This window comes from Callithrix jacchus, chromosome 7 (assembly GCF_049354715.1).
Source record: "Callithrix jacchus isolate 240 chromosome 7, calJac240_pri, whole genome shotgun sequence".
NCBI classification, from domain to species: domain Eukaryota; kingdom Metazoa; phylum Chordata; class Mammalia; order Primates; family Cebidae; genus Callithrix; species Callithrix jacchus.
The window spans coordinates 6,720,284-6,744,198 of record NC_133508.1 but is presented as its reverse complement, the minus strand read 5'-3'; the positions used below and the strand labels follow the sequence as shown (position 1 = coordinate 6,744,198).

General features: G+C 47.1%; 1 protein-coding gene and 1 long non-coding RNA gene across 10 annotated transcripts in view; one reads left to right on the top strand and one right to left on the bottom strand.

Moving 5' to 3' along the window:
- Positions 1-1,654: 1,654 nt before the first annotated feature.
- On the top strand, positions 1,655-12,961 carry LOC118155237 (uncharacterized). The gene is made up of 3 exons (XR_004745429.3): positions 1,655-1,748; positions 2,093-2,201; positions 12,837-12,961. It is a non-coding gene; the product is annotated as an uncharacterized LOC118155237 (long non-coding RNA).
- SFMBT2 (Scm like with four mbt domains 2) overlaps positions 5,862-23,915 on the bottom strand; it is a 264,676-nt gene continuing 246,622 nt past the window's right edge. For all 9 annotated transcript variants that reach the window (XM_035306701.3, XM_035306700.3, XM_035306702.3 and 6 more), the window contains 4 exons: positions 20,256-20,422; positions 19,654-19,917; positions 18,699-18,827; positions 5,862-11,109 (listed from right to left, as the gene is read on the bottom strand). In XM_035306701.3, the coding sequence (XP_035162592.3) occupies positions 10,969-11,109; positions 18,699-18,827; positions 19,654-19,917; positions 20,256-20,422 (701 nt within the window). In that variant the 3' untranslated portion in view covers positions 5,862-10,968. The remainder of the gene's footprint in view (positions 11,110-18,698; positions 18,828-19,653; positions 19,918-20,255; positions 20,423-23,915) is intronic.

The window sequence follows — 23,915 nt, the reverse complement described above, 5'->3', positions numbered from 1 at the left end:
TGGGTCGACTCCTCTTCATCCTACAAAGCCCAGCTCAAGCTTTCACATCCCTGTGACCTCCCTGGCGACCACTGAGCTCAGGCGCAGCCCCTCTCACGGAACAGGGTGTGCTCTTCTTCTCTCCTGTGCGCCCATTTGCATATTCCCCACTGTCATATTTGACAGCCACTACCTCACTGTCTCTGAGCTAAGCTCTTCCTTCTAGACCCCAGGGAATTCCTTAAATGTATGAGTGTTCACGCTCACAACCAGATCCTAGGACTTTTGCTAGCATCAGGCACTCTGTAAATATTGTTGAAATACTAATCTGATGAGTTTCCTCACTGATCAAATGAGGGGGTTGTCCTCGTTTAGAATTTCCCAATACGTTCACTATGTAATATTTATTCTTTGCACAGCTAATGTACTTTACATGAAAAGGGGTTCCATGATTAGATAAGTTTTGCACCTGCTGGGTTAACTTGACTAAGCAGATTTCTTTACCATGACTGCTACTATTTGGAATAGGAGAAAGAGTATTTTCCAAACTTATCTGAAGACAGAATCCTGTTTTCTTGCTGTTCTCCTAAGACAGTGATCCCAGCATATACTTTGCTAATCTCCACCTTAAAATTCTTCTGGCACCATGTTTACCTGCTAACGGCCCTGTTGCCAATAATTCATCTGTGATAGGTTTAAATAAGCAAACTGTTAGGTAGAATGACTTTATATTTGACAGCTGGACAATATCCTGTGGAAAGGATAAGAAAAAAGATTTACTGTGAATTAGTTTATATTATAAAAACTCTTTTTCATGCTTGAATCAGCTGGAAACAGCATAGAACATACTGAGGCTGGCAATAATCTAACTCCCAACTGCAACAGATTTTTAAAAATGTTACTCCAACTTCAATTATTCATGCTTTTTAAAATTGAGAAAAGAGGCTGTGCGTGGTGGCTCACACTTGTAATCCCAGCACTTTGGGAGGCTTAGGCAGGTGGACCACCTGAGGCCAGGAGTTTGAGATAAGCCTGGCCATCATGGTAAAACCCTGTCTCTACTAAAAATACAAAAATTAGCCAGGTGTGGTAGTGCACACCTATAGTCCCAGTTACTGGGGAGACTGACGCAGGAGAATCACTTGAACCCAGGAGAAAGAGGTTGCAGTGAGCCAAGATCACACTACTGCACTCCAGCCTGCACGATACAGCAAGACCCTGCATTAAAAAAACAACAACAAAAACCAAAAAACTGAGAAAAGACTTAAAGGAAAATTGGGGGAACGATCTACTGTTTTTTAAGAAGTATAAACTCTTCCACTCCCAATATTAACTAAGTCCCAGTGGAGGCACTCGGAATCCATCAGTGAAAAAAACACCTTCTCTTCTTCAGATTAAAACAAACGTTGTGCTGAGAAGTAAGTTTTCCTTGAAATTTCAAAATCTCTTTCAGCTTCATATCCTCTGGATAGTTAGTGGACCAAGAGTGCTTTGGTCTATACGATCCACTTACAAAATGAGGATGTGTCTGCATGGGAAAGACAAAGGTATTCATCCATTCCTGACTTATTCATTCCACTCTGCTTTTTCATTGTGAGATGATGATGACCATGATGATGAGGATGATGGTGATTATTGTTATGTGGACACAGAGCCTCATGCTGCTACCCAGGCTGGAGTGCAGAGGTGAGATCCTAGCTCACCACAGCTTCAACTCCTAGGCTCAGGCGATCCTCCCACCTCAGCCTCTCAAGTGTCTGGGACTACAGGTGGGCACCACCACACCCAGTTATTTTTTATTTTTTAGAGACAGGGTCTTGCTATGTTGTCCAAGCTGGTCTTGAACTCCTAGCTTTAAGTGATTTTCCTGTCCCAGCTTTCCAGGGCACTGGGACTATGGACATGAGCCACGATGCTTATCCCTGGGAAATTATTTTTAAATAGACTTAGTGTAATTAATCTTACTCAGAGATGCTCTGTGGTGCCACTCATACCCAGAGCTCCCCATGAGACCAGGCTGAAGGCACAGCAGAAACCACCTCTTGGCTCAGCTACCTCTGTGCTCTCTACTACCTACCTCACCATACAAGTCAATTCATTTTGCTTTTTAAAGCATGTATTAAGTATTGGGGGCCAGCCAGGCAACAGGCGAGATTATGAAGATTCAACAGGGAACAAGCAATAGTGCCTACCTTCAATAAATGCACAGCGCCATGAGGAAGGTAAGTCAGTAGCCAGAAACGTGAAATAAATACTGTTGATAAAGATGAGCCCAGGGTACTGGGTACACATGGACGAGGGAAACATACCTCAGATTGCACGTTTCACAGGGTTGTGGTCAGGACTGCATGATATAAACAGTCTGGATGTAATTATAAAGAATTTGGCACATGGCGTCTGCTCCATAAATATTAGTTCACATAGCATTCACCTTCCTTTTTGCCAAACCTTGCTGCAAAGGACTCATGCTAGAAGATAAATTAAGTGCTTTTCTTAAGAGATACTGTTTTTAAGAGCACTGATAGATATAACTGATGTGATATTTTTAGACTAGAAACAGGCTATATTGTATTCAGTTCCCTACATGCCTCAGAATACAGTTTGATCCTTCTGAAAATGGAGGAAAAACGCCTCTCCACAAAAGGGTCTGCTTATCATTCCAATGTGAGCTCTTGTCCTTCCATAACCCTTAGAGGAACGAATAAGAACATTCTGAATTTGGAGAGACTTGAGTTCTGATCCAGACTCCCCAACAAGCTTTCTGATCATGGAGAAGTTACTTCCCTAAACCTCATTTTCCTCTGCTGTAAGTGGGGGAAATGGTACCCACCTCAAAGAATGGTGGTATGATCCAAGAAGATAACTCATGGGAAGATCTCAGCAGAGTCAATCATTCAACAAGCGTTAGTTGAGCACCTGCTCTGTATTGGATGGTAAAGAGCAGAAGAGGAAAAAACCAGACCAAATTATACCTGCCCTCGTGGAGCTTACATTTTGATGGGGAAGATGGAAAATATATAAGATAGATAAGGACAACTCATAGCATATTTGAAAGTGACAAGAGCTAGGAAGGGAAAAGCAAGGAAGAAGGACATGAAGTCGAAGGCAGGAATTGAAATTCCGGAGGGCGAATTATCCGAATAAAGACCGAAACAGGTAGTGCCTGGCAAGGGTGAATACGTGGTAAATTGTAGCTGTTTTACTAGGATATATTTTTGCTCCACTGCTCTGGAGTTGGAGCACGTTGTGGCCAACATGTCTCGGAGAATTCTGATTTAAGATAATGACTTGGAGTTGTCACACTTGCTGGCGATCGGACTTAACCATCATTCAGATTTCTCATCCGCATTACTGGCGGCTCTTATTTTCCCCCTCTGCACTCAGGAAGGTTCTTTTCTTAAAACAAACATAATCATCCCCCTCTGGGGTGAGACTGCTACCAGAGGAGCTACTAAAGCATTTGCTCTTGCATCTTTCATAAGGACCTGTCCCCATAAAAGAAGCACTTTGTCTCCCACAACCGTTCCTCATCAGATGCTACATTACATAAAAGGATGCCTTGTTCCAAGTGTGGCATGGGGGCCTTTCACTCAAATGCAGTTAGTGCTGCTAAGGGGATCTGCACGGCTTCCATGGAGGGCGAGACCTTTAGACTGTCATAGAAGTTGACATTCTAAATGGCAACAGGTTCCAGATAGAAATACTCAGTGTCAGCACACTTGGTTACTGAGTGAACATGAGGACACCACGATCCCAGGGGCTGGGAGCACAGTAGAAACAGTCGTCCCTGGTGAACAAGGAAGTGAGAAGAGAAGGATTTTCTCACATCTATTTTCTGTCTCCTAGCCAGACAAACTCCCGGAATTCCTAAGATGAAATCATTTGATCCGACCTTTCCATCTGCATCTTTTTCTCCTTTTATTCATGCATCTCAGGTTTTGACCACATCCCTTCCAGCTCCAGTCAATAGCTGTTTGCTAAGTACCCCGTTGAGGGTGAGACCAAGCTGTGTGATCTTGGGCAAGCTGTGCAAATTGTTCGGGCTTCCGTTGCTTCTTCATGTGGGAATGCGAACACCTAACTGGGTAGAACATGAGATTCTGTGAGTGAGGACCCTGAACTCAGCAAACATTCAATGACACCAAAAATCACCTCTCAAGGGCCTTCTTGTATAGCTGGACAGACACAATGTTAGCACATGGATGAAGGGAAAAGATCACATATGCAATGCTAAGGTATAATGAAAGCAAGGATTCCAAGATAGATGACTCACTTCTAATGGCTCAACAGTCTCTTCCTGGCGTAGCACTAGTATATGACAGTAAGTATAGCAGAGAGAGAGAGAGAGAGAGAGAGAGAGAGAGAGGGAGAGGTGTGTGTGTGTGTGTGTGTGACAGATAAATCAGTTGTGGTATATTCCTACAATGGGATACCAGAGAACAATGGATATGAATGACCTACAGCTTTGTGCGAAAACATGAGAGATTTTTAAAACCACAGAGAAAGGTACAATGATCCCATTTACACAGCCACTTCACCCTTTTAACTATTTGCATCCGGTGGATTTTGAGAAAATGAACACCTGTCATGTTTCAAGTTTACATTCAAGTGCAGGTCTACGATCTGGCCAAGATTAGGTTTCATTAGTGTGTGCATCTATCCTGATCAGTGCCATCATCACACTATCTGATCACCCCTGATAACTTGGCAAAGGGAATTTTCCTGCCTTATTCTTCCTATTCAAAGTTGTCTTGCTTATTCTTGAGCTTTTATTCTTCATTATGAATTTTAGACCTAACTTATTCAAGTCCAGAGAAAAGTTTGTTAGGCTATTGATTAGAGTTGTATTAATTAAATTTGTAAAACTCTGGGGAGAATTGGCTTCTTTTATACTATTGTTTATGCAGACGAGGGTATCATTTTTAATTTATTCATGTCTTTTACATGTCCTTCAATAAAGTTGTAATGTTTTTTCTCTGTAAGAGTCTTGCATGTATTTTGTTAAATGTTTTCTAAATACTTTATAATTTTTTTTTTTTTTTAGACAGAGTTTCGCTCTTGTTACCCAGGCTGGAGTGCAATGGCGCAATCTCGGCTCATCGCAACCTCTGCCTCCTGGGTTCAGGCAATTCTCCTGTCTCAGCCTCCCGAGTAGCTGGGACTACAGGCACGTGCCACCATGCCCAGCTAATTTTTGTATTTTTAGCAGAGATGGGGTTTCACCTCGTTGACCAGGATGGTCTCGATCTCTTGACCTCGTGATCCACCCGCCTCGGCCTCCCAAAGTGCTGGGATTACAGGCGTGAGCACCGCGCCCGGCCACTAATTTTTTACTATCTTTTTTCAGTTAAGTTTTGTTCATTATTACTGAAACTCTACTGATTTTTGTTACATAAGTATACACATGCCATGGTTGTTTGCTGCATCCATCCGCCTGTCATCTACATTAGGGATTTCTCCTAATGTTATCCATCCCTAATACCCGCACCTTCTGCTATCCCTCCCCTAGGCCCCCATTCCCCAACAGGCCCCGTGTGTGATGTTCCCCTCCCTGTGTCCATATGTTCTCATTGTTCAACACCTACTTATGAGTGAGAACATGTGGTGTTTGGTTTTCTGTTCTTGTGTCAGTTTGCTGAGAATGATGGCTTCCAGATTCATCTATGTCCCTGCAAAGGACATGAACTCATCCTTTTTTATGGCTGCATAGTATTCCATGGTGTATATGTGCCACATTTTGCTTGTTCAGTTTATCTTTGATGGGCATTTGGGTTGGTTCCAAGTCTTTGCTATTGTAAACAAAAACTTCAGAACAAAATAACTAACGCAGATGCTAAAGATAATATTGAATAACCTTCAACATAAAAACCCAAACACCACCATAGAATTTATGTTTACTTTATTAACAATGTGGCTTACAAGTTTTTTTCAAGTAAAAAGGGTTTTTTTCATTTAGAATAAAAATTAAAATATAACTCTGATATAGATTTTCATTTATTTACATGAAAACATATATACAGAATACAATCTTACAGCAAACCAACAGCATGCCCTTCGTCCTGCAAATTTCAAAAGTAACGACACCAATTTTTCCCTTTTATGCACCAAAACATACACAAGAAAGGAATCCAATCTCAATACAAACTATTCAAACTAGAATGCAAAACAGTGAAAGGGCTTTCAACATTCACGACGAGGGATAGTTTATGCTTCTAGAGATCGTGCTAGCTTCTGTTTCAAACAAGTGAGATGAGTATTTTTTCTGTCATTTAAAAAATTTGCCTCAATTTTTTTATCCTAAGGCGATTTTTAGCCAACGATTGTTCTAGAATATTCATTCTTTTGCTAGCACATCTCTTCAGCCACACAGAAAGCACTGCTCTGCCTTGGTTAGCGGTACAACGTTCATACTCACTGGGACCAAATTCTCATTACTTAACGCCAACAGTACAGAAGGGTTACGGCCCCTTCCTCAAACAACATGGGATTGTTTAAACTAGAGAGGTTCTGAACCAAAATTCAAGGCAGCACTCTATGTCAGCAGTTATAATTTTTAGATAAATCACATGGGTCAAAAGTAGCACAATTTGATTTTATCATAGTATGTTTGGGGTTTCTGTAAACCCTTCTAGAGATAAGAGCCGTGAGAATTAGTCAACTTGAGAATTCAACCCCATGAAAGGAAGTAATTTCCAGAAAACGCTTGAACAGAAAAGAGCAATAAACAAAAAAGAATTATTAAATTCGAATAGTTGCCAATAGGGATTTCCCTTGCTACTTAATTATTGCACCCACGAGATACGAGCAGGATGGATATCTCGCCAACAGTTTCTTCCTTAACAACTACACGTTTCTTAATTTACTATGTTTCCCTTCAAATAACTGCACGCGCGATCACAGCTTTCTAAAGACCGAAAAGAGAGGAAGCGGAGCCTTGATTCACACCTTAATCCAAGCAGCCAAGATGCTCAAACCACAACAAAGACTTTTAACACTGTTTTACTTCTATATACAGAAATAAATATAAACGGGTGGTCTATAAAATAAGCATGAAAACCCCTAGTGCTTCTAAAAGGAAGGGGGCACAGCTCTTAGAAAGGGGTGTTTGGCCGAAGACAACGCTCAAAGTCCTGTGGGGTAAATTAGGGAAACGACACCCATCTTCAAAAGGCTCATCAAAATCGACCCTCTAGAGAGGGCAGTAAAGGTCACAGGAGCAGCGTTCAAGGTGCGGGTTATCTTAACGTACTCGTACTGAGGAACAAATCTAAGTAAACACAGGAACTAGTCTTTCAAATATGATCAAATAAGGTGGGAGAACCCAGAAGCCGCGCAGCTCAAATACTGTGTCCGACTCAAACTTGGATCCAATGACTCTAATTTTAAAGGGAAGGCTGAGTTCCCCATGCTGTGAAGCTCTGTGGTGACGTTAATGGGGCTTTGCTTTTGTTTTGAAAGGCAAAGGAGTTCTGTGATGCCAGCAGTACCCGGTTCCTTTTCTAGTTGTTAGGTTTGGGTTTTTGTGGGCAGGATTTCTTCAACATGGTACTACAGCAGTCAAGAAGCGAGGAGCCGAAACAAGCTCCGTCAGCTTAGGGTGAGACTGCGTGACGGGCTGTCGCGATTCAAGTGCAGGTGGCGTCTCTTTCTCAGGGTTTCCACAGGGCGCAGATGGTAGAGTCTGCTGGGCCAGTTCCCGTGGCGTTCCACAGGATGTGGGGCTTTGGAGAGGACACAGGAGAGGACTTTGGTCCCAAAGGATCATCAAGGAGAGACGGTGAAGAAATGGTACCATCCAGGGAAGGAATGTGAGGAATCACTTCTTCGTGTTTAGACCATGACATTTTTGGCCTAGGGACTATGGTGACATTGGGGCACACATGTCAAATCTACTTTTTCTGCCAAAAGCAACAAGGACACATAGAGAAAAATGCTCCATGAAATTGGCCCTATCTTTAAGACAGACGCGAGTGAGAGGTGAATCCTACAGAGACGTGAAAACACATTACAGTTCTGTACCAGAATTGCTGCTGGGGTGAAGTCCACTCACCGCGACTGAAATCCCCCAAGAATCCAAGCTCGAAGGACACTGGCAACACCTGCAGCATCAGCACCTCCTCGCTCCTAAAATCCCTCTGGGCTCTCCTCAAGGACCAGAGAGATGGCATAGAGACAACCGTCATGGTGACGCCAGGCTGTGCCCTCCTGTGCCGTGGCCACAGCCATCTCCTCCCTGGCACACACACACAGAATGGGCACCCACGGTGACTGCAACTGCACAGAGAAGCACTGAAGTTAACTACAGGTGAAGGACACAGAGAGTCTTGGACACTTGGCCCCATGGGAAGCAAATTCTTTCCCCAGAGACAGTGGCCGCCTCCTTCTTGGGCTCCTGGTGGGTCATATTCCAGCTCTCTGGGTGGGCTCCGGAGACCCCCCACCCAGAGGATCTCCTCCCTCCAATGCAGCACATCCTCTCCGTGCCACCACTGAGAAGGGAGACGGAAGTGGCATTCGTTCTGCAAGTCCCTGTTCTGTTGTGGCCACCACGTTCCCTCATCCTTGTCTCAAATACAACAGAAACAGCTCAGCTTGAAAAGGCCATGGTGAAGGATCAAGGAGTCGGCACGGGGAGAATGCCAAAGGTCTGGAAATGGATGCCCCTTCCAATCATCTGACAGGGTTTAACTCCACAGACAGAGCGTTTAAGGCCAAAAGCATGTGGCTGAGAAGGCAGGGGTGGGTGGAGAACCGCAGAGAGGTCAGAACTTGAGCTTCGAAGGAGAGCTGCCCGAGGCAAGCCAACCACGGATCCCAGAGATGTCTCTGTCCCGGCACAGATGTCACACTCCTCCCATCCGAGGCCCCCAGGCACATCCACCAGCCAAACTCTAAAACTGGATTATAGAACTCGGCTGCAGGGGAGACCAGAAAGCCTCATCCATAAAGTATCTCATCTACCATTACAGAATGTGAAGAAGGGTGAGCTTGAGCAATCAAAGTTTCCAAAAATCCCACCAAGGATCGTATCTGAAAACGTCACAGAAATGCAAGCAGCTCATTAGCCCACCACAGGATTTTACTGCAACTGTGGAGACTCCAGTCCAAGGGACGAGCTCAAGGTAATTATGGTGGAAAAGCAGGAAGGCTGCAAAACCTCTGCTTCCGGCATCTGCTCAGGAACCATGGGAGGGTTTGGTTTCCTTGCATAAGTTTAAAAAGGCATCTAGGCAGCCGCCAGAGCGGGACCCTGTAGTCCGCGGGGTCTGCGTGTAGATCCCGAATCACTCATGAGGATATGGAGATTGGCACCGGTCCAAGAGGCCAGCCAACTCCCACAGCCACAGATACGTCTGCACGTGACCTGGCACCGGTCCAAGAGGCCAGCCAACTCCCACAGCCACAGATACGTCTGCACGTGACCTGGCAGATTTAACAGAACTGCCCGAGAAATTCCACGAGCAAACTCAAAGCCAGAAGGAGCTACAGGACGGCAGGGTTAGAACTGGGAATCACTTCTTTCTTTTTGTCGTTTTTGGTCAATCTGGATCTTCCTTTCCTTCATGAGCAGGATGAATGCCAGCAGGAGACAGCATGCTTGCCCCCAGACCCTCGGTGTCCACACCTGTCACTTCATAGGAACCGAGGTCCAGAGTGATAAGAAGTCACCCAAGATCTCAGAGTTAGTTCTCAGGAAAACCCGGGTGCCAAGCGGCTGACTCCAGATTCAGTGCTCAGGCTGCATTGTGCCTGGTGCATATGAGGCCAGCTGGGGCAGAACAAGACAGAAGGGATGCTCAGAGGGACTCCTGCTCAGTGACGCTGCAGTGATCTTTCTCAGGGGGTGTAGCTGGTTCAAGGAACGCTTCCCCCACATCTCTTTCCCTTCCTGCTCTCTGAAATTAAGCTTCTCCTTCGATATATGATCCAACATTTGCCTAAAAGACTCATTCTCTTATTTGGCTACAATTAAACTACAACAGTGGAGATAGTTGAGGGTCTAGAAAAGACTGGGTAGAGTTTGTCTCTACAGATATTCTAGGTTTCAATCAATAGCCATCCAGTTGGACCGGGCGTGGTGGCTCATGCCTGTGATCCCAGCACATTGGGAGGCTGATGTGGGCAGATCACTTGATGTCAGGAGTTCGAGACCAGCCTGGCCAACATGGTGAAACCTCGTCTCTAAGAAAAATACAAAAATTAGCTGGGCACGGTGGTGGGAGCCTGTAATCCCAGCTACTTGGGAGGCCGGGGCAGGAGAATCACTTGAACTCAGGAGGCAGAGGTTGCAGTGAGCTGAGATCATGCCACTGCACTCCAGCCTGGGCGACAGAGCAAGACTCTGTCTCTAAAAACGCAACACAATGAACAGATCATCCAGTTGCATGGAGAAGCCCACCGGCCTCTTTCACTGCCCGTATTCCCAAGCAGCACTTCTAACAGAGGACAGAGCTTTAGCACATCTTTTCATAAGGACATTGCTGCCAGCTGTGTTAGAGAAAGGAGTTGCCACCAAGATGAAATCGTCAGTGCCACTTGACCAGTGTCACACACCTATCCGTAGGAAACAGCGTCAATAGATGTGCCCGTTTCATTACAGGAAGCTCTATGGCATGGAGTGAGGTTTCTTCCTTGGTGACATTCCTAGTTTTCAAAGAATGCAGGCCTCCTTTTAAGAAACCTGGCTCCAAGGGAGACGCCTGGTTTGTGGTGGCAGAAAGGCAAAATGTGGGTGAACAAAGAAGCAGGCCCACATCCCCTCAGAGGCCGATGCACTCCCCAGAAGCGATGTCTGCAGTGCCTCACTGTGCTTTGAAAACGTGGAAACAGCTCACAGGCTGGCAGAGGCAGGAGATCCTGGGCTTCTGGCTTTCTGGTGATACTCAGTGTCCGTACCATGTAACATATCCTGGAAATCAAAGTTTCAGTCCTGGTAACCTTTACCAACACCGCATCCCAGCAACAATGGGCCACCTCCCAAGGGCAGACTCAGTTGGCGTACTGGGCGTAGAAAGCCACTTTGACTCTCTCAATCTGGTGGCATAACTTGATGGCAGGCCCCAGCTTCAGCTCCATGCACTCCTGCACCGTTGGCAGGGTCAGAAGCAGGAGTGCTTGGCCGTCAATGTCCTGCAGGAAAAGAAAGGCAGGTTAAGAAAGGGCAGCGTGCACGGAGGGATGCACCTGCCACAGCAGGCTCCATCCTGGGGCCAAACGTGAGAAAAGGACACTCTTGTTTCATTCAATTCGGGGACTGTTGGCAGAGATACCTACCTGGCTTGATGACAGTCTCATCTTTGTGTTACTGAAATCTTTCTGCAACTGGGCACAGTGGCTCATGCCTATAATTCCAGTACTTTGGGAGGTTAAGGAGGGAGGATTGCTTGAGACCAGGAGTTTGAGACCAGCCTGGGCAATACAGCGAGATACTGTCTCTACAAAAAATTTAAAAATTAGCTGGGCATGGTGACACAAACCTGTGATCCCAGCTACTCAGAGGCTGAGACGGGAGGATCACCTGAGCCCAGGAGTTTGAGGTTGCAGTGAGCTGTGATCACACCACTGCCCTCCAGCCTGGGCAACAAAGCTGGACAGTCCCTAAACAACAAAAACAAAATCAACAATACAAAGACAAGGGCTTTTGGCTGAGGGCATTCCGGCTGCTCTGAAATTCACACACCTACCCCGGTGGGTAGAAAGAGCTGAAACAGGCAGGCTGCTGTGGGAACTGCTTCCTGAGCTTATCGCCTTTTGCTGGGAGAGCAACTCACCCTCCACCCCAGGCTGGGCCAGGTGCTCCCTAAGCTATGCTGAGACTTCATCGCAGCACTAAGCAAAGGGATTGCTACTAAAAGACAAGGCTCCTTCACCTCCCTGCCAAGGTTTGGCATTTCACTGTCAGAATGAGTGAGAAGATGCTCAAGACCGATAATGCCAATGACACAGCACGGTTTTCCATAAAGGAAAACCCACACAGACAGACGCACACAGACAGTCAGACAGACAGACACACACACACACACACACACACACACACACACACACACACACCCCATTTACAGACACACATTGCCCAGAGCAAGGTGTTCCTTGTACATAGATCTGTTGTTCCCATGTATCCTGCTCAGCCCTTCTCTACCTACACACAGGGTATGAAGAGATTCATTCGATGAACGTTCAGTTGATTTGCTTCTTGCAGGAGGAAGCATACAGAGACTCACTTCCAAAGCTCTAAGACCCTTCACTGGACAGCTGTCTCTTCGGCAGCTTGCTTCCTATAGTCATCTGGTTCATTCACGTAGATGTCATTTGACTGGACTGCTGAGTTTAACCGCAATCCTCCTTCCTATTTACCGAGATGATCTCAATAGACCAGAGGGAGTCACTGAGGCTGAAAGAGAGTGATGAAGATCAGTGGTAGGATGAGAGCACTAAGTGAGCTCCGCATACTGGAATTTCTGCCACTTGCAGAAGAATTATTCCCCGGGCTGCCATAAGCCACAAGGACGTTAATAGCCAAGCCACAGCACAAGACCGTATGTCTCAGACAACACCTATCAGTGACTTTCGCACAGGCAGCTTATTTTCTTAAACTAATGGTTTATTTAGCTGTCTTGAAAATATCTAAGGCAAAAAGTCGAAGTGTGTATAAATGGTAGCCTTGAGCAGACTAATTTTCTAAGCAAGCTTAATTCGTCATCTGATCAGATAAAAGACGAATGTTAAGAGGAGGAATAATTTATCTTCGGATCAGATTCGAAAGCAACAATATTCCCTAGTAAGTACCGCAGCAATAAAGATGAAACATTAACTTTGAAATATCGATACGCATGTCATTTTTTATTTTTAAATTACAGATGAGCACCAGCTATGATGTAAGCAATTCGAAGCCACGCTCGACCAGGACGCAAAGGTGACCTTATCAAACCACCAAGTAAACAGATCTGTCTTGTACACATACTAAAGGTGGGAGACAAACGACAGAAAACTGTCACCATGTTTTCATGCTATGCTGAGACCATTTTCCCTTTCTCTATGGTGCCTGCACGTGTTATTTTACTTTCTTTTCAGATGCCACTGATGGTAGTTGGGGGGATTTGGGGGGGTTCTGGGGGTACCGTGAAATAGTGTTTGGCTCTAGGTCGCAAAGAAACCAAGGGGACCTCTGGCTTGAGGCCTGTTGGGCAATTCCATTTCAGAGCCAAGTCCACACACAGCGTATCCAAACAGACCGAGAGGGCATAGGCACAGGCACCCACAGTCTTCTAAGTATCATGGGCCTCTTAAAAACACATTTTAAGTAGGCAGGGGGCTGATGCTCCATTTTATTCTGCTCTGTGGATGTCGTTATACCGTGGACAGGTGGCTTAACCATTAAGTTCACTGACATCCACAGAACAGCACAGAATAGAAATAAAACTTATTTTACTTTCACCAGGAAGTTTACTTTCCTGGTGAAAATTCACGCCCGGAAAAGCTGGCCGATCTAACTACGATCACAGAGCTAGTTAGAGACAGCGTTGGAATCAGAACTGTCGTTCTCTGACATTAAACTTTGAAGGGAAAACTGTAGCTCAGTCCTTAACATCTTTAACTTGGTCATGACGGGGATTCAGTCTCCACTGAATATCAGCACTAAAATCTTTATGTCGCTTTTTCTCTACAGAAAATCACACTGAAGGTGGCCGGTGCATGTGCCCCATTTAAAAGTGCAGGTGCACACACTCATTTATTGACTTTCAATACTTATTGAGCATCTACTAAGTGGCAGGCACTCGGCTGGCTTCTGGGGAACATCACAGTGAATGAAGGAAAGGTTCCGTCTCTGGACACCCCATGAATCTGAAGGGCAGCAGACAAATAAATAGACCATTAGGGTACAAGGATATTAACATATGGCTGCAGAGCTAAGGCCTCAAAGAGGACAGGCAACCACGACAGCCTAACAGGGGCATCAAAAGGGCTTCCAACTGAGATGTCAGGGAACAGTGGCAATTATTAAGGCCAAGAGGGACTGAAAGAACACAGGTAGTTCCCTGGAACGTAGAATTCCAGGAAACTGGGGAGAAATCTAAGGTAAAATCGTGACAAGCCCAGAAAGCCACTTTATTTGAAAGACTATTTTTTCTTTCAAGGATTATTTAGGTAACAGCATAGCATAGCTCACAGATGATTTAATTTTTATAAACATATAAAAACTCCTATGTAACTGAGAGTTGCTGGCAGGTCACTTTTAACGTTAAATACAGAATTACCATAAAATGGACTAATTGTAAAGAAATGAAATATGATGGGATATATAACATGCTTAGCAGAGGGCAAAACTCAATCTATTTTGATAGAGCATTCAAGTGAGGACTTGGTAGCTCCCAATGCGGGTATTCAGGTCTGGAGAAGTCAGTAAGGGCAGCTTCATCTGGACTAAGCCTATTAACTACCCCGAGATGTTTTTCATTAAGTCCAATTGATCACTTGGACGGTCTACTTATCATCCTGTCACTGACTGATGAAAGCGGAATGAATAGGTAAAATTTTATTTAGAGTTTTCTGTGTTCTTAGTTATGGATGAGTGGATTTTTACTGTGTGATGTACAGGTTTGCAGCATTAAATGACGGGCTATAGAACTTTTAAACAGTTGCCATAACATTTCAGAAATAGGTAGAGATGCTGGTAATGGGGAGTTTATAATTTTTGCAAATGCTCCTAGTGATTACAATAATCTCTGCATTTATAACATTCAGGGCACGTGCACAGAGAGAGATGATCACGCTACGCACTGTGGTCTCATTCACATGCCAGTGAATAAAGTCTCCGGGTTCCTTCGAGCTTATCCAAAATCTCAGACAATGCCTGCAGTAACCTGCTGGAGGCCTCACCAAGTCAGAGCTGGAGTATTTGGGCTAAATGATGATGAACAAATTACTAAAAATTAGTAAGGAAAGGTGTGATGGGACAGAAAAGGACTCAAGTGCCATGTACTCCAGACAGCCCAGTGGGCAATGGCTTTGGATTCCAACAGGTGAACCTGCCTAACGTGAAATCACACAGGAATGAGACGGTGCTCAGCGAAAACCCACCCATGTTTCTCTCTCAGAACGAAAAAAAGTAGGGATGAAGGGCAAGGCTTTCACTGATATTAGAAGAGCAGCAGGGCTAAACTCTGTCTCTACTGAAAATACAAAAACTAGCTGGCCGTGGTGAAATTCCAGCTACTCTGGAGGCAGAGGTTGCAGTGAGCTGAGACCGTGCCACTGCACTCCAGCCTGGGCAACAAGAGCGAAACTCCGTTTCAAAAAAATAAATAAATAAAATAAAATAAGAGCCACTTGATTCTACAAGGGGGATGTTGTCAGTGGTGTTCCATTTCCTAGAAGACTGAGCTTAGGGAAGGCATGAAACTTTTCTCTGGTGTTATCAGCTGGGTTTAGAAATATAGGAAAGGAAGACTGAATACTTTTCCCCGACCAGCTTTGTTTCACTTGTAGACAGACACAGGAGCTATTCACGTTTCAAGGTGTAAGCCCTCATACCAAACCTGGAATCTAGAAATGAGAAATCTGCTCTTCATTCAGGCCTAATTAAACTTCTTTTTTGTTTTGTTAAAACTAAGCCTTTGAGCCGAAAAGTAAAACCAAAACATTAGACTAACAGAACGCCATACCTCGTATCTTTAGCTGTTGGAAGGCACCTTGCAGGGACTGAATCTGTGTATGTCGAATGCACAAAGGCACCGACAGTTACACAACCAAACCTGCGTGATCAGCACGTGTCATGTATTTGAATATAACGCTTTTCTCACCGCAGCACCGCCGTCAATATATACCAGACAGGAGAAGTACTGTGTTGGCCAACACTTTACACGGGATTTCAATCTATTGCTTTATTTTTGTTTTCAAGATGGAGACATGGCTAATCAATAAGCCCCCGACCACCTAAGTCCTTGCACCTCTTAGAATTGCCTTTCTTTCCTGTTTGTGTGTTCTTCAAAGGGACAAGCTCATCACCCAGTTTCTTTAGGTGTAAGGAAGCCTCTCCCTGGTTGCTTTTCAGAGTTGCCTAGACAGGAAGGGCGGCCAGCGTCAGGTCAGGAGGAGACTCCCTCTGCTTCCAATCATTCTAAGTTTGTTTTTGAGATGGAGTCTTGCTCTGTCACCCAGGCTGGAGTGCAGTGGTACGATCTTGGCTCACTGCAACCTCCGCCTCCCAGGTTTTCAAGTGATTCTCCTGCATCAGCCTCTCAAATAGCTGGGATTACAGGTGCCCACCACACCTGGCTAATTTTTTTTTTTTTTTTTAGCAGAGACAGAGTTTTACCATGTTAGCCAGGCTGGTCTTGAACTCCTGACCTCCAGTGATCTGCCTGCCTTGGCCTCCCAAAGTGTTGGGATTACAGGCCTGAGCCACCATGCCCGGCCTAATCATTCTTTCAGCATGAACTCAGTGGGTGTCTGCAGAAGGTTCTAGTGGTCACCAACAGGATGAACTTCATCGCTTGGACTTCTTGGGATGCAGGGGAAACAACTTTGAATGACAAGAACTACTCCCTCGGGTGGCACTGGGGACCACAGTAATTTGATTTTTTCAGTTCATCACTGCATGAATGTTGGAGGAAAGCTGGGAAATCTCCTGGGTGCGTGGGAAGTCACAGACCTTTTATGCTTCCTGATTTAATGCTAGAAATATCCTCTTTCTAGATTACTGGTTTGTATGATCTAAAAAGACACTGAATAAAGCTATCTTTAAATTTATTATATGAAAAACAGTATTTTTTTTAGGTGATTTTTTTTTATTGCATTTTAGGTTTTGGGGTACATGTGCAGAGCATGCAATACAGTTGCATAGGTACACACATGGCAGTGTGTGACAGTATTTTTTTTTAACGTGAGGTCTTCAAACACAGATATTTACACCAGGACAATGCAAAAAACTTCAACAAGTTAAGCAAAGAACAGAGCAAGAGTCTGGCATTTTCTGCAAAGCCAGTGAAGCAGGGTGCAAGCTGGTACATGTAGAGAGAGTGGCAACTTGTTTTTATATTAATTTAAGGGTTTTTCCTTATGACACGTCATCATATGTCTTATGTTTCAGCTAAGTATACTCATTTCATCTGCTGGCCTATAGACTCCTTTAAGGTAGAAATTAACATTATTGTGTTTGTCCATCATCATACCATGGTCTTAAAAATATTTTATGTAGAAAGAAGAGAATATTTCCGAGGTCTCTGTTCTGTTCCATTGGTCTATATCTCTGTTTGAGTACCAGTACCATGCTGTTTTGATTACTGTAGCCTTGTAGTATAGTTTGAAGTCAGGTAGCGCAATGCCTCCAGCTTTATTTATTTTTAATTTTTTTAATTTTTTTTTTTGCTTATGATTGTCTTAGCTATGTGGGCTTAAAGAAAACATGGCACATATACACCATGGAATACGATGCAGCTATAAAAACGGATGAGTTCAGGTCCTTTGCAGGGACATGGATGAAGCTGGAAACCATCATTCTCAGCAAACTGACACAAGAACACAAAACAAAACACTACATGTTCTCACTCATAAGTGGATGTTGAACAATGAGAACACATGGACACAGGGAGGGAAATATCACACACTGGGGCCTGTTGGGGGTTGGGGGGACTAGAGGACGCATAGAAGAGGGTGGGGGAATTGGGGAGGGATAACATTAGCAGAAATTCCTAATGTAGATGATGGAGAGATGGAGGCAGCAAACCACCATGGCATGTGTATACCTTTGGAACAATCCTGCACAATCTGCACATGTGCCCCAGAATGTAAAATATAATTAATAATAATAATAAAAGAAAGAAGAGTATATTTCGTGCAGAGGAAGGTAAGAAAACGATGATGAAAGCGGCATTCAAAACAACACACGGGTCCAGGGCTTCCACTCTGGGCAGGCCAGGTAGACACCCTGTTGCCTCCTTCTCCCACTAGGCATAAGTAAGACCTGTGGGCATTAGATAGAAATCTACAAACAGAAGCCTCTGGAAGGGAGTCTCTGGAAGAAGAGAGGCCAGCAGAGCAGTCAGGGGCCTGGGACCCCAGCTGATGGCATGTGCTGAGCTCGGGTTGTTTTTGTTGTTTGTGTGTGAGCTTCACGCACCGGAGACTTGGAAAACAGATTTGCCAAAAGGCACCGACAAGGGGCTCAACCAAAGCCGGCTGGCCAAGGGGCAGCCCAACAAGACAAAAAGCTAAGAGATGGCAGTGTCTCTTCTGCAGCCAAACACCATAGGGAGGGCTGGCTGGGCCCCACGGACAGCAGCCAAGGCAGAGTGAGCCACCCTCACTTCCAGCCTGGCCAGGGGGCAACTGGGTGCCCCATATCACCACCGAGGTGGCATCTGAAAGGGCCAGGCAGCAGGGACTGAGAGTCTCACCCCTGCGTGGTGGTAAAGAGCCCCAATCGTAGGGTTGGCAGAGATGGCAGGGGAGCGTTGACTCGCACTAGACCTGGGAGAGTCACCCTTCGCCCCCCGCTGTGGCACTGGTGGGCCGAGTGAGGAGCAGGAATGAGGCTTTCTCTCTTCCCTGCCAGGAGACCCTCAGCAGGGACCTCGGAGGGAGCCGGGTCTCACTACCTGCCCAGCAGTGCCAAGGGACCCCCATGCAGGTATCACAAGGAAGCTGGCTGGGACAGGTGGTTCATTTCAGAACCAGAGTCTCAGCACATCAAACCATTGACACGCGGCAAGCCACTGTACCTGCTCCTGAAATATCTTGGCCAAGGGGGCACAGTCCGTCAGCTTAATGAACCTCACCACGTCGGTGACCGTCCACTCCAAGGGGTTGCTCTCCAGAACCAGTCTCTCCTCCTCCTCTTGTTTCGCGTCCTGCAGAGAAATGGCAGGAGAAGCTCAGCTGAGGCACTGTCAGTTGGCTGGGTCCTCTCCGGCACTCTCCAGGCCTCGGTCGCTCCTGGCCAGGAGCAACTGCCTCCCTTTCCTCCCTCACTGGGCACCTGAACAAACTACCCACACTCTCAGTTCCTGGGAAAATTCTTCACTCCGTGATGATGCCCCTGCGATGTCTCATGTGCCGTCAGAGGGAAGAAGGCAGGCACAGGGACAGTCGCTCTGCATCCCTAGTTCAGGAAACCTTGGGGCTGCTTATGAACAAAGTGTCTCTGCTTAGTGAAAAGAGGAGAAATACCAGGGGCACGTCCAAGAGGGCACGAGAGAGCTCACGCAATGTTTCTGTAATGGTGGTGCCAGTGACCCTTTCTGCTGATCTCACACCACCCACTGGGCTAGGGGAGACCTAAACCGTGATTAAATACTTTACATCAGAGATGCACTGTAGAGGGGATGCGGGAGCATGACACAGGGCAGTATGGGAGATGCAAGGAAGGAAGCTCTGGAAACCAGGAGTTCAAAGGAACCCAAGGACTATGCCTTCCTCCTGACAAGCACCGAGGTGGCACTAAAGCCGTCCAGGAAAGAGATGTACCTCCACCCTGGGAGCTGCATTCTGATGGTGAAAGTCCCCTGCACCCAGAGGTGAAGCACCAGCCTCTGTTCCTGACTTGGGAATAAGCTACAGCAGGTGCTGCCACTGGAGGCATTTTAAACAGGTTTCCTGGCATCGTGGCCCTGAATGTAACATGTGTGCTTCTTCAGACCCAGTGGGAACCCCTCTGCCCCCAGGCCCGGGCGTCACCTCTGTCCCCTCGGGCTTGGCCGGCGGGCACTTCTCCCCTTCCTCCACAGAGGAGGCGGCCGGCGCCCTGCGGCCCCTTCGTGTCCTCTCCGGGGGTGGCGGGCGTGGGGTCTCTGAGCCACTCCGCAGGGTGACAGCCCTCCGGGGCCGGGCCGAGGGCACCTCCGCTGACGAGGTGTCTGTCTGGTCATCCCGGAGCTCGGAGCCGGTCTCCTCACTGACGGTGTCGTCGTCCATAGCGTCAGCGTCCTCCTCCTCACTTTCCTGAGAAGAAGAAAAAGGCATTTTATGGGGCTGGCGGCAGGGGGTCCCCGCGGTCAGACCCTGGGCCCAGTGCAGAACCCTTAAAAGCCCTGTCCCACGTGGCCTCTAAACTGGAGCTGATGGTCCCACCCATGGGCCCTATGAGGTCCCTTCCCAGCCAAAGCAGCTGGACACGCTACATTCGTTTCCAGTAAGTAAGGAGGAGGGGGTGCCTTCTTCGGTGTTTCTGACCATCCTGCCGCAATCTCCAGAGCCACCTCTGCCATGAAGCAGCCACACCTGCCGGCCAGGGCCAGATGGCAGAGCCACAGGCTGGAGGGTGCCCGGGCAGTACATACCTCCCCCGAGCCCGCCGTGAAGTCCATGGCGGAAGACCTCCGTTTCTTCTGCACGAAAATGGATTTCCGTCGCTTCCTCCGCCTCGTGGGTTTGGGGTGTCCGCTGTCGGGGTTGCTTTCTCCAATGGGGGGCTTGGAGATCTTCTTTCTCTTTCCATAGTAATAGGCTGTAGGAAGGAAGATAAGAAACTTTTGGAGGCTATCCACACACACAGACGTGAACAGAGAGAGGGAGGAGGGAGGAGGGAGGAGGGAGGAGGGAGGACGGAGACCATTCTTTCTTCTGATATCTCTACCTGAGGAAGTCATTCTGAGAAAACACCTGCCCGGGGAGGAGTGAAACCGTCTCTACTAAAAACACAAAAATTAGGCAGGTGCAGTGGCGCACACCTGTAATCCCAGCTACTCGGGAAGCTGAGGCAGGAGAATCACTTGAACCCGGGAGGTGGAGGTTGCAGTAAACCAAGATGGTGCCACTGCACTCCAATCTGGGCGACAGACTCTGACTCAAAAACTAAAAAGCAGGTCAGGAAGGTGTTTGGGCTGAATTCGGCCCCTCCCCAATATTGAAGCCTGAACCCCCAAAGTAACTGTATCTGGGGGTCACTGACATTAATGAGGTTATAAGAGCGGGGTCTGGTGTCTGGGAAAGACCAAGAACACATGACCCAGAGGAGAGGCCCCATGAGGACGTGGGGAGCAAGTGGCCACCTGCAGGCCCAGGAAGGATCTCATCAGAAACCAAAGCTGCCGACACCCTGATCTTGGACGTGCACCAGGACCGTGTGAGGTAAGTCTCTGCAGCTAAGGCCCTGAGTCTGTGTATTTTAATGCAGCAGCCAGAGCTCACTTCTGCAGAAGGTGAAAGAGACAAAGGTGTCCACGGTTCTCACGGGAGTTTATCCGCTCCCTGTCCGGGCCCCAGACACTGCAGAGAGTGGTGACTATGACATCCTCTGGCACGTTCCGAAGCCTGCTCCCACGTCTGAATCTTGAGCAATCAGTCAACATGCACTGGGTGAACATCTGCTGGCATGGTCTCGGCATGAGGGCCTCCCCCAGCTCTTGATCTGTCCAAGACAAGCCGTGATCCTGAACGCGTGGGCTGAATGCACCAAGCGCCTCTCCTCTTTTCAGTTCCTTCTCTATTACATCATGGCATACCTCAGTCCCTTCTCATTTGGTGGGACTCACGTTACTACTGAATTCTATAGCAGAGACACAGGTGTGTATCTTAATTCAAAAAATTATTGAACTTTGGTAATGATTAATGTTTTAAAGAAACTAAATGTGTCATCAACTAATGAAAACCACCACTAAGGACCCAGCATTCAATTACGGCCCAGACGCCTACTCATTAACTAAAGGCTCAGCTGTCCCACTACGTGACACCCATGAGCCACAAAATCACCGAATGCAGTGAAGGAACATTTATCCATGGATGGGGTGAGCCAGAAGAAAATGGCAAATGCCCTGGTGAGTGATGTTCCCTGGATGTGTCCATGTGTTTTCATTGTTCAACACCCACTTATGAGTGAGAACATGAGGTGTTTGGTTTTCTGTTCTTGTGTCAGATTGTTGAGAATGATGGTTTCCAGCTTTATCCATGTCCCTGCAAAGGGTGGGGGACGAGGGGAGGGATATCAGTGGGTGGGGGGATTGGGGAGGGACAGCATTAGGAGAAATACCTAATGTAGGTGACGGGGTGATGGATGCAGTAAACCGCTATGGCATGTGTACACCCACGTAACAAACCTGCACGTTCTGCACATGTACCCCAGAACTGAAAGTATGAAAAAGAAGAAAAAAGAAAACGGCAAATGCACATCCCCCGCTCTGCAGGAAGCATGATTTCAGTGCATCCTCCCAGTGCTGGGCCATCGGCTTCATCCTTTCTGCACCCCAACTTCCTTATGCACAAAATGAGGCCATCGGGACTAACAAGCATAGGTTTCCTTCGGCCTAAGACCCTCTGTGTCTCACCCCTCCCCTGCATTTGATCACAACATGGCATTTGGAAAAAGCACGGAGAAGCCACACAGCAGCAGCCCTGTGACTCCCAGGAAGCACACCCGCTCCGGGGAGCCCGGCCTGTTCTCATCCATCTCTCGAAAGGAGCAGATGGCGAGAGAGCTTGGAACAATGTCCCATGTCCAATTCTACAGGGACCGTGTTCCTCAGTGAGCAGGAATGTGCTGCTGTGGATGAGCACTGCTTTGTGGCCTCTCCAGGTACAGGGCAAATGAGCAAGCCTCTGCCTCCACCCAAACCCCAAGCAGGTACAACAGGGCTGGGGCAGGCTGGCTTTAGAAGCCTGTGGCTGGGGATGAGGATTGGTTTTAGGGAATGCAGCCAAAGGTCAGTATGTGTTTAAAGCCTCAGAATGAGACTGAGTGACCCTTGCTTTTCCAGCACATGACTCCACCAAAATATCATTCTGTCCTCCTCCCACTGGAGCCTGAGTTCAGTCTGTAGTAACATTCATTATAAAACAACCCAAAGGATCTGGGGATTTAGGAGTTTTACTATGTGAGATCCAGAGACATCTCTGAGTTCATTTCAGCAGTGCTGAATGGGAGGCATGGGACCCTGCTCCTTCCCTGCTATTCCCGGTGTCCCATAAGAACGCAGAAGCCCACCTGGCAGGTAAGCGTGCACCATGCATGGCAAAGGTGAGCCCTCGGTCAGGCCCTTCTTACTCAGGGGCTGCTGTCACCCAGTGAATCCCTCCCCTGGAAAAAGGTGAGGTGATGCAGAAACAAGCTCTTCTGGAATGAGATGACATGCTGGGCCGACGTACGTGTGGGCCCTGCCTGAGAACCCTGTGCACCAAATATTGGGGGCTCCGTGCGGGTGCAGCTGACCTCCATCAGAAGGCGAAGTGGGAAGGAGACACTGTGTGTTGTGTGTGTGTAAAAATACACTGAGATAGATAAAATGCAAAGAAAGTGACACTGTGAACAGAGCTTCAAGTGCATTCAGATTTCTAGTTCCAGCACCCATGTTGACAAACATCAAAATGACCGTGGCTCACAGAGCACTGGCCACATGGCACACAGAGCACTGGCCACATGGCCAGGCCCTTGTCACACCCCAGCTGGCTGGAAGGTGGCTGGCAGAGCCAATTACCAGGTCACTGCCCCTTGCATTAGAGAGAACTGAGGGGAGATGCAGGAAACTCAGAACTGCAGGTCAGAGGGAGCGATCAGGGCTCGGGCGCAGGAGGCGGAGGTGCCTGGGAGTGGCTACCATGAATGGAGAAGGTCATCAGAAGGGAAGAAGGGCAGGGCTTGGGGGAGGTGGTTGCCTGAAGCCAGAGATCCTTGAATGGGACTGAGGATGGAAGAGGCAAGAGCTGAAGGTGGGGGAGTGGTGACAGCTCTGCGTCCTGCGTCCTGCGTCCTGGGACAGAGACAGCAAAGAAAGTGATGGTGAATTCTGAGCCCTCCGTGGCTCTCCTCGGTGGGGGTGTTCAGATGAGGTTCTCATCTAAACATGAGAAGCCGATTATGACGAAGATGTGGCACCCGTATGAAGCAGGGCAATGAAAGCGTCATTATACTTTCCCAGAGTAAGGACTGAGAAAGCCATCCAGGTCACTGCTACTGTGATCAGGTTTACTGTGCTTTCCCACCGTCCATTGAGCTGTGGAGTCAATCA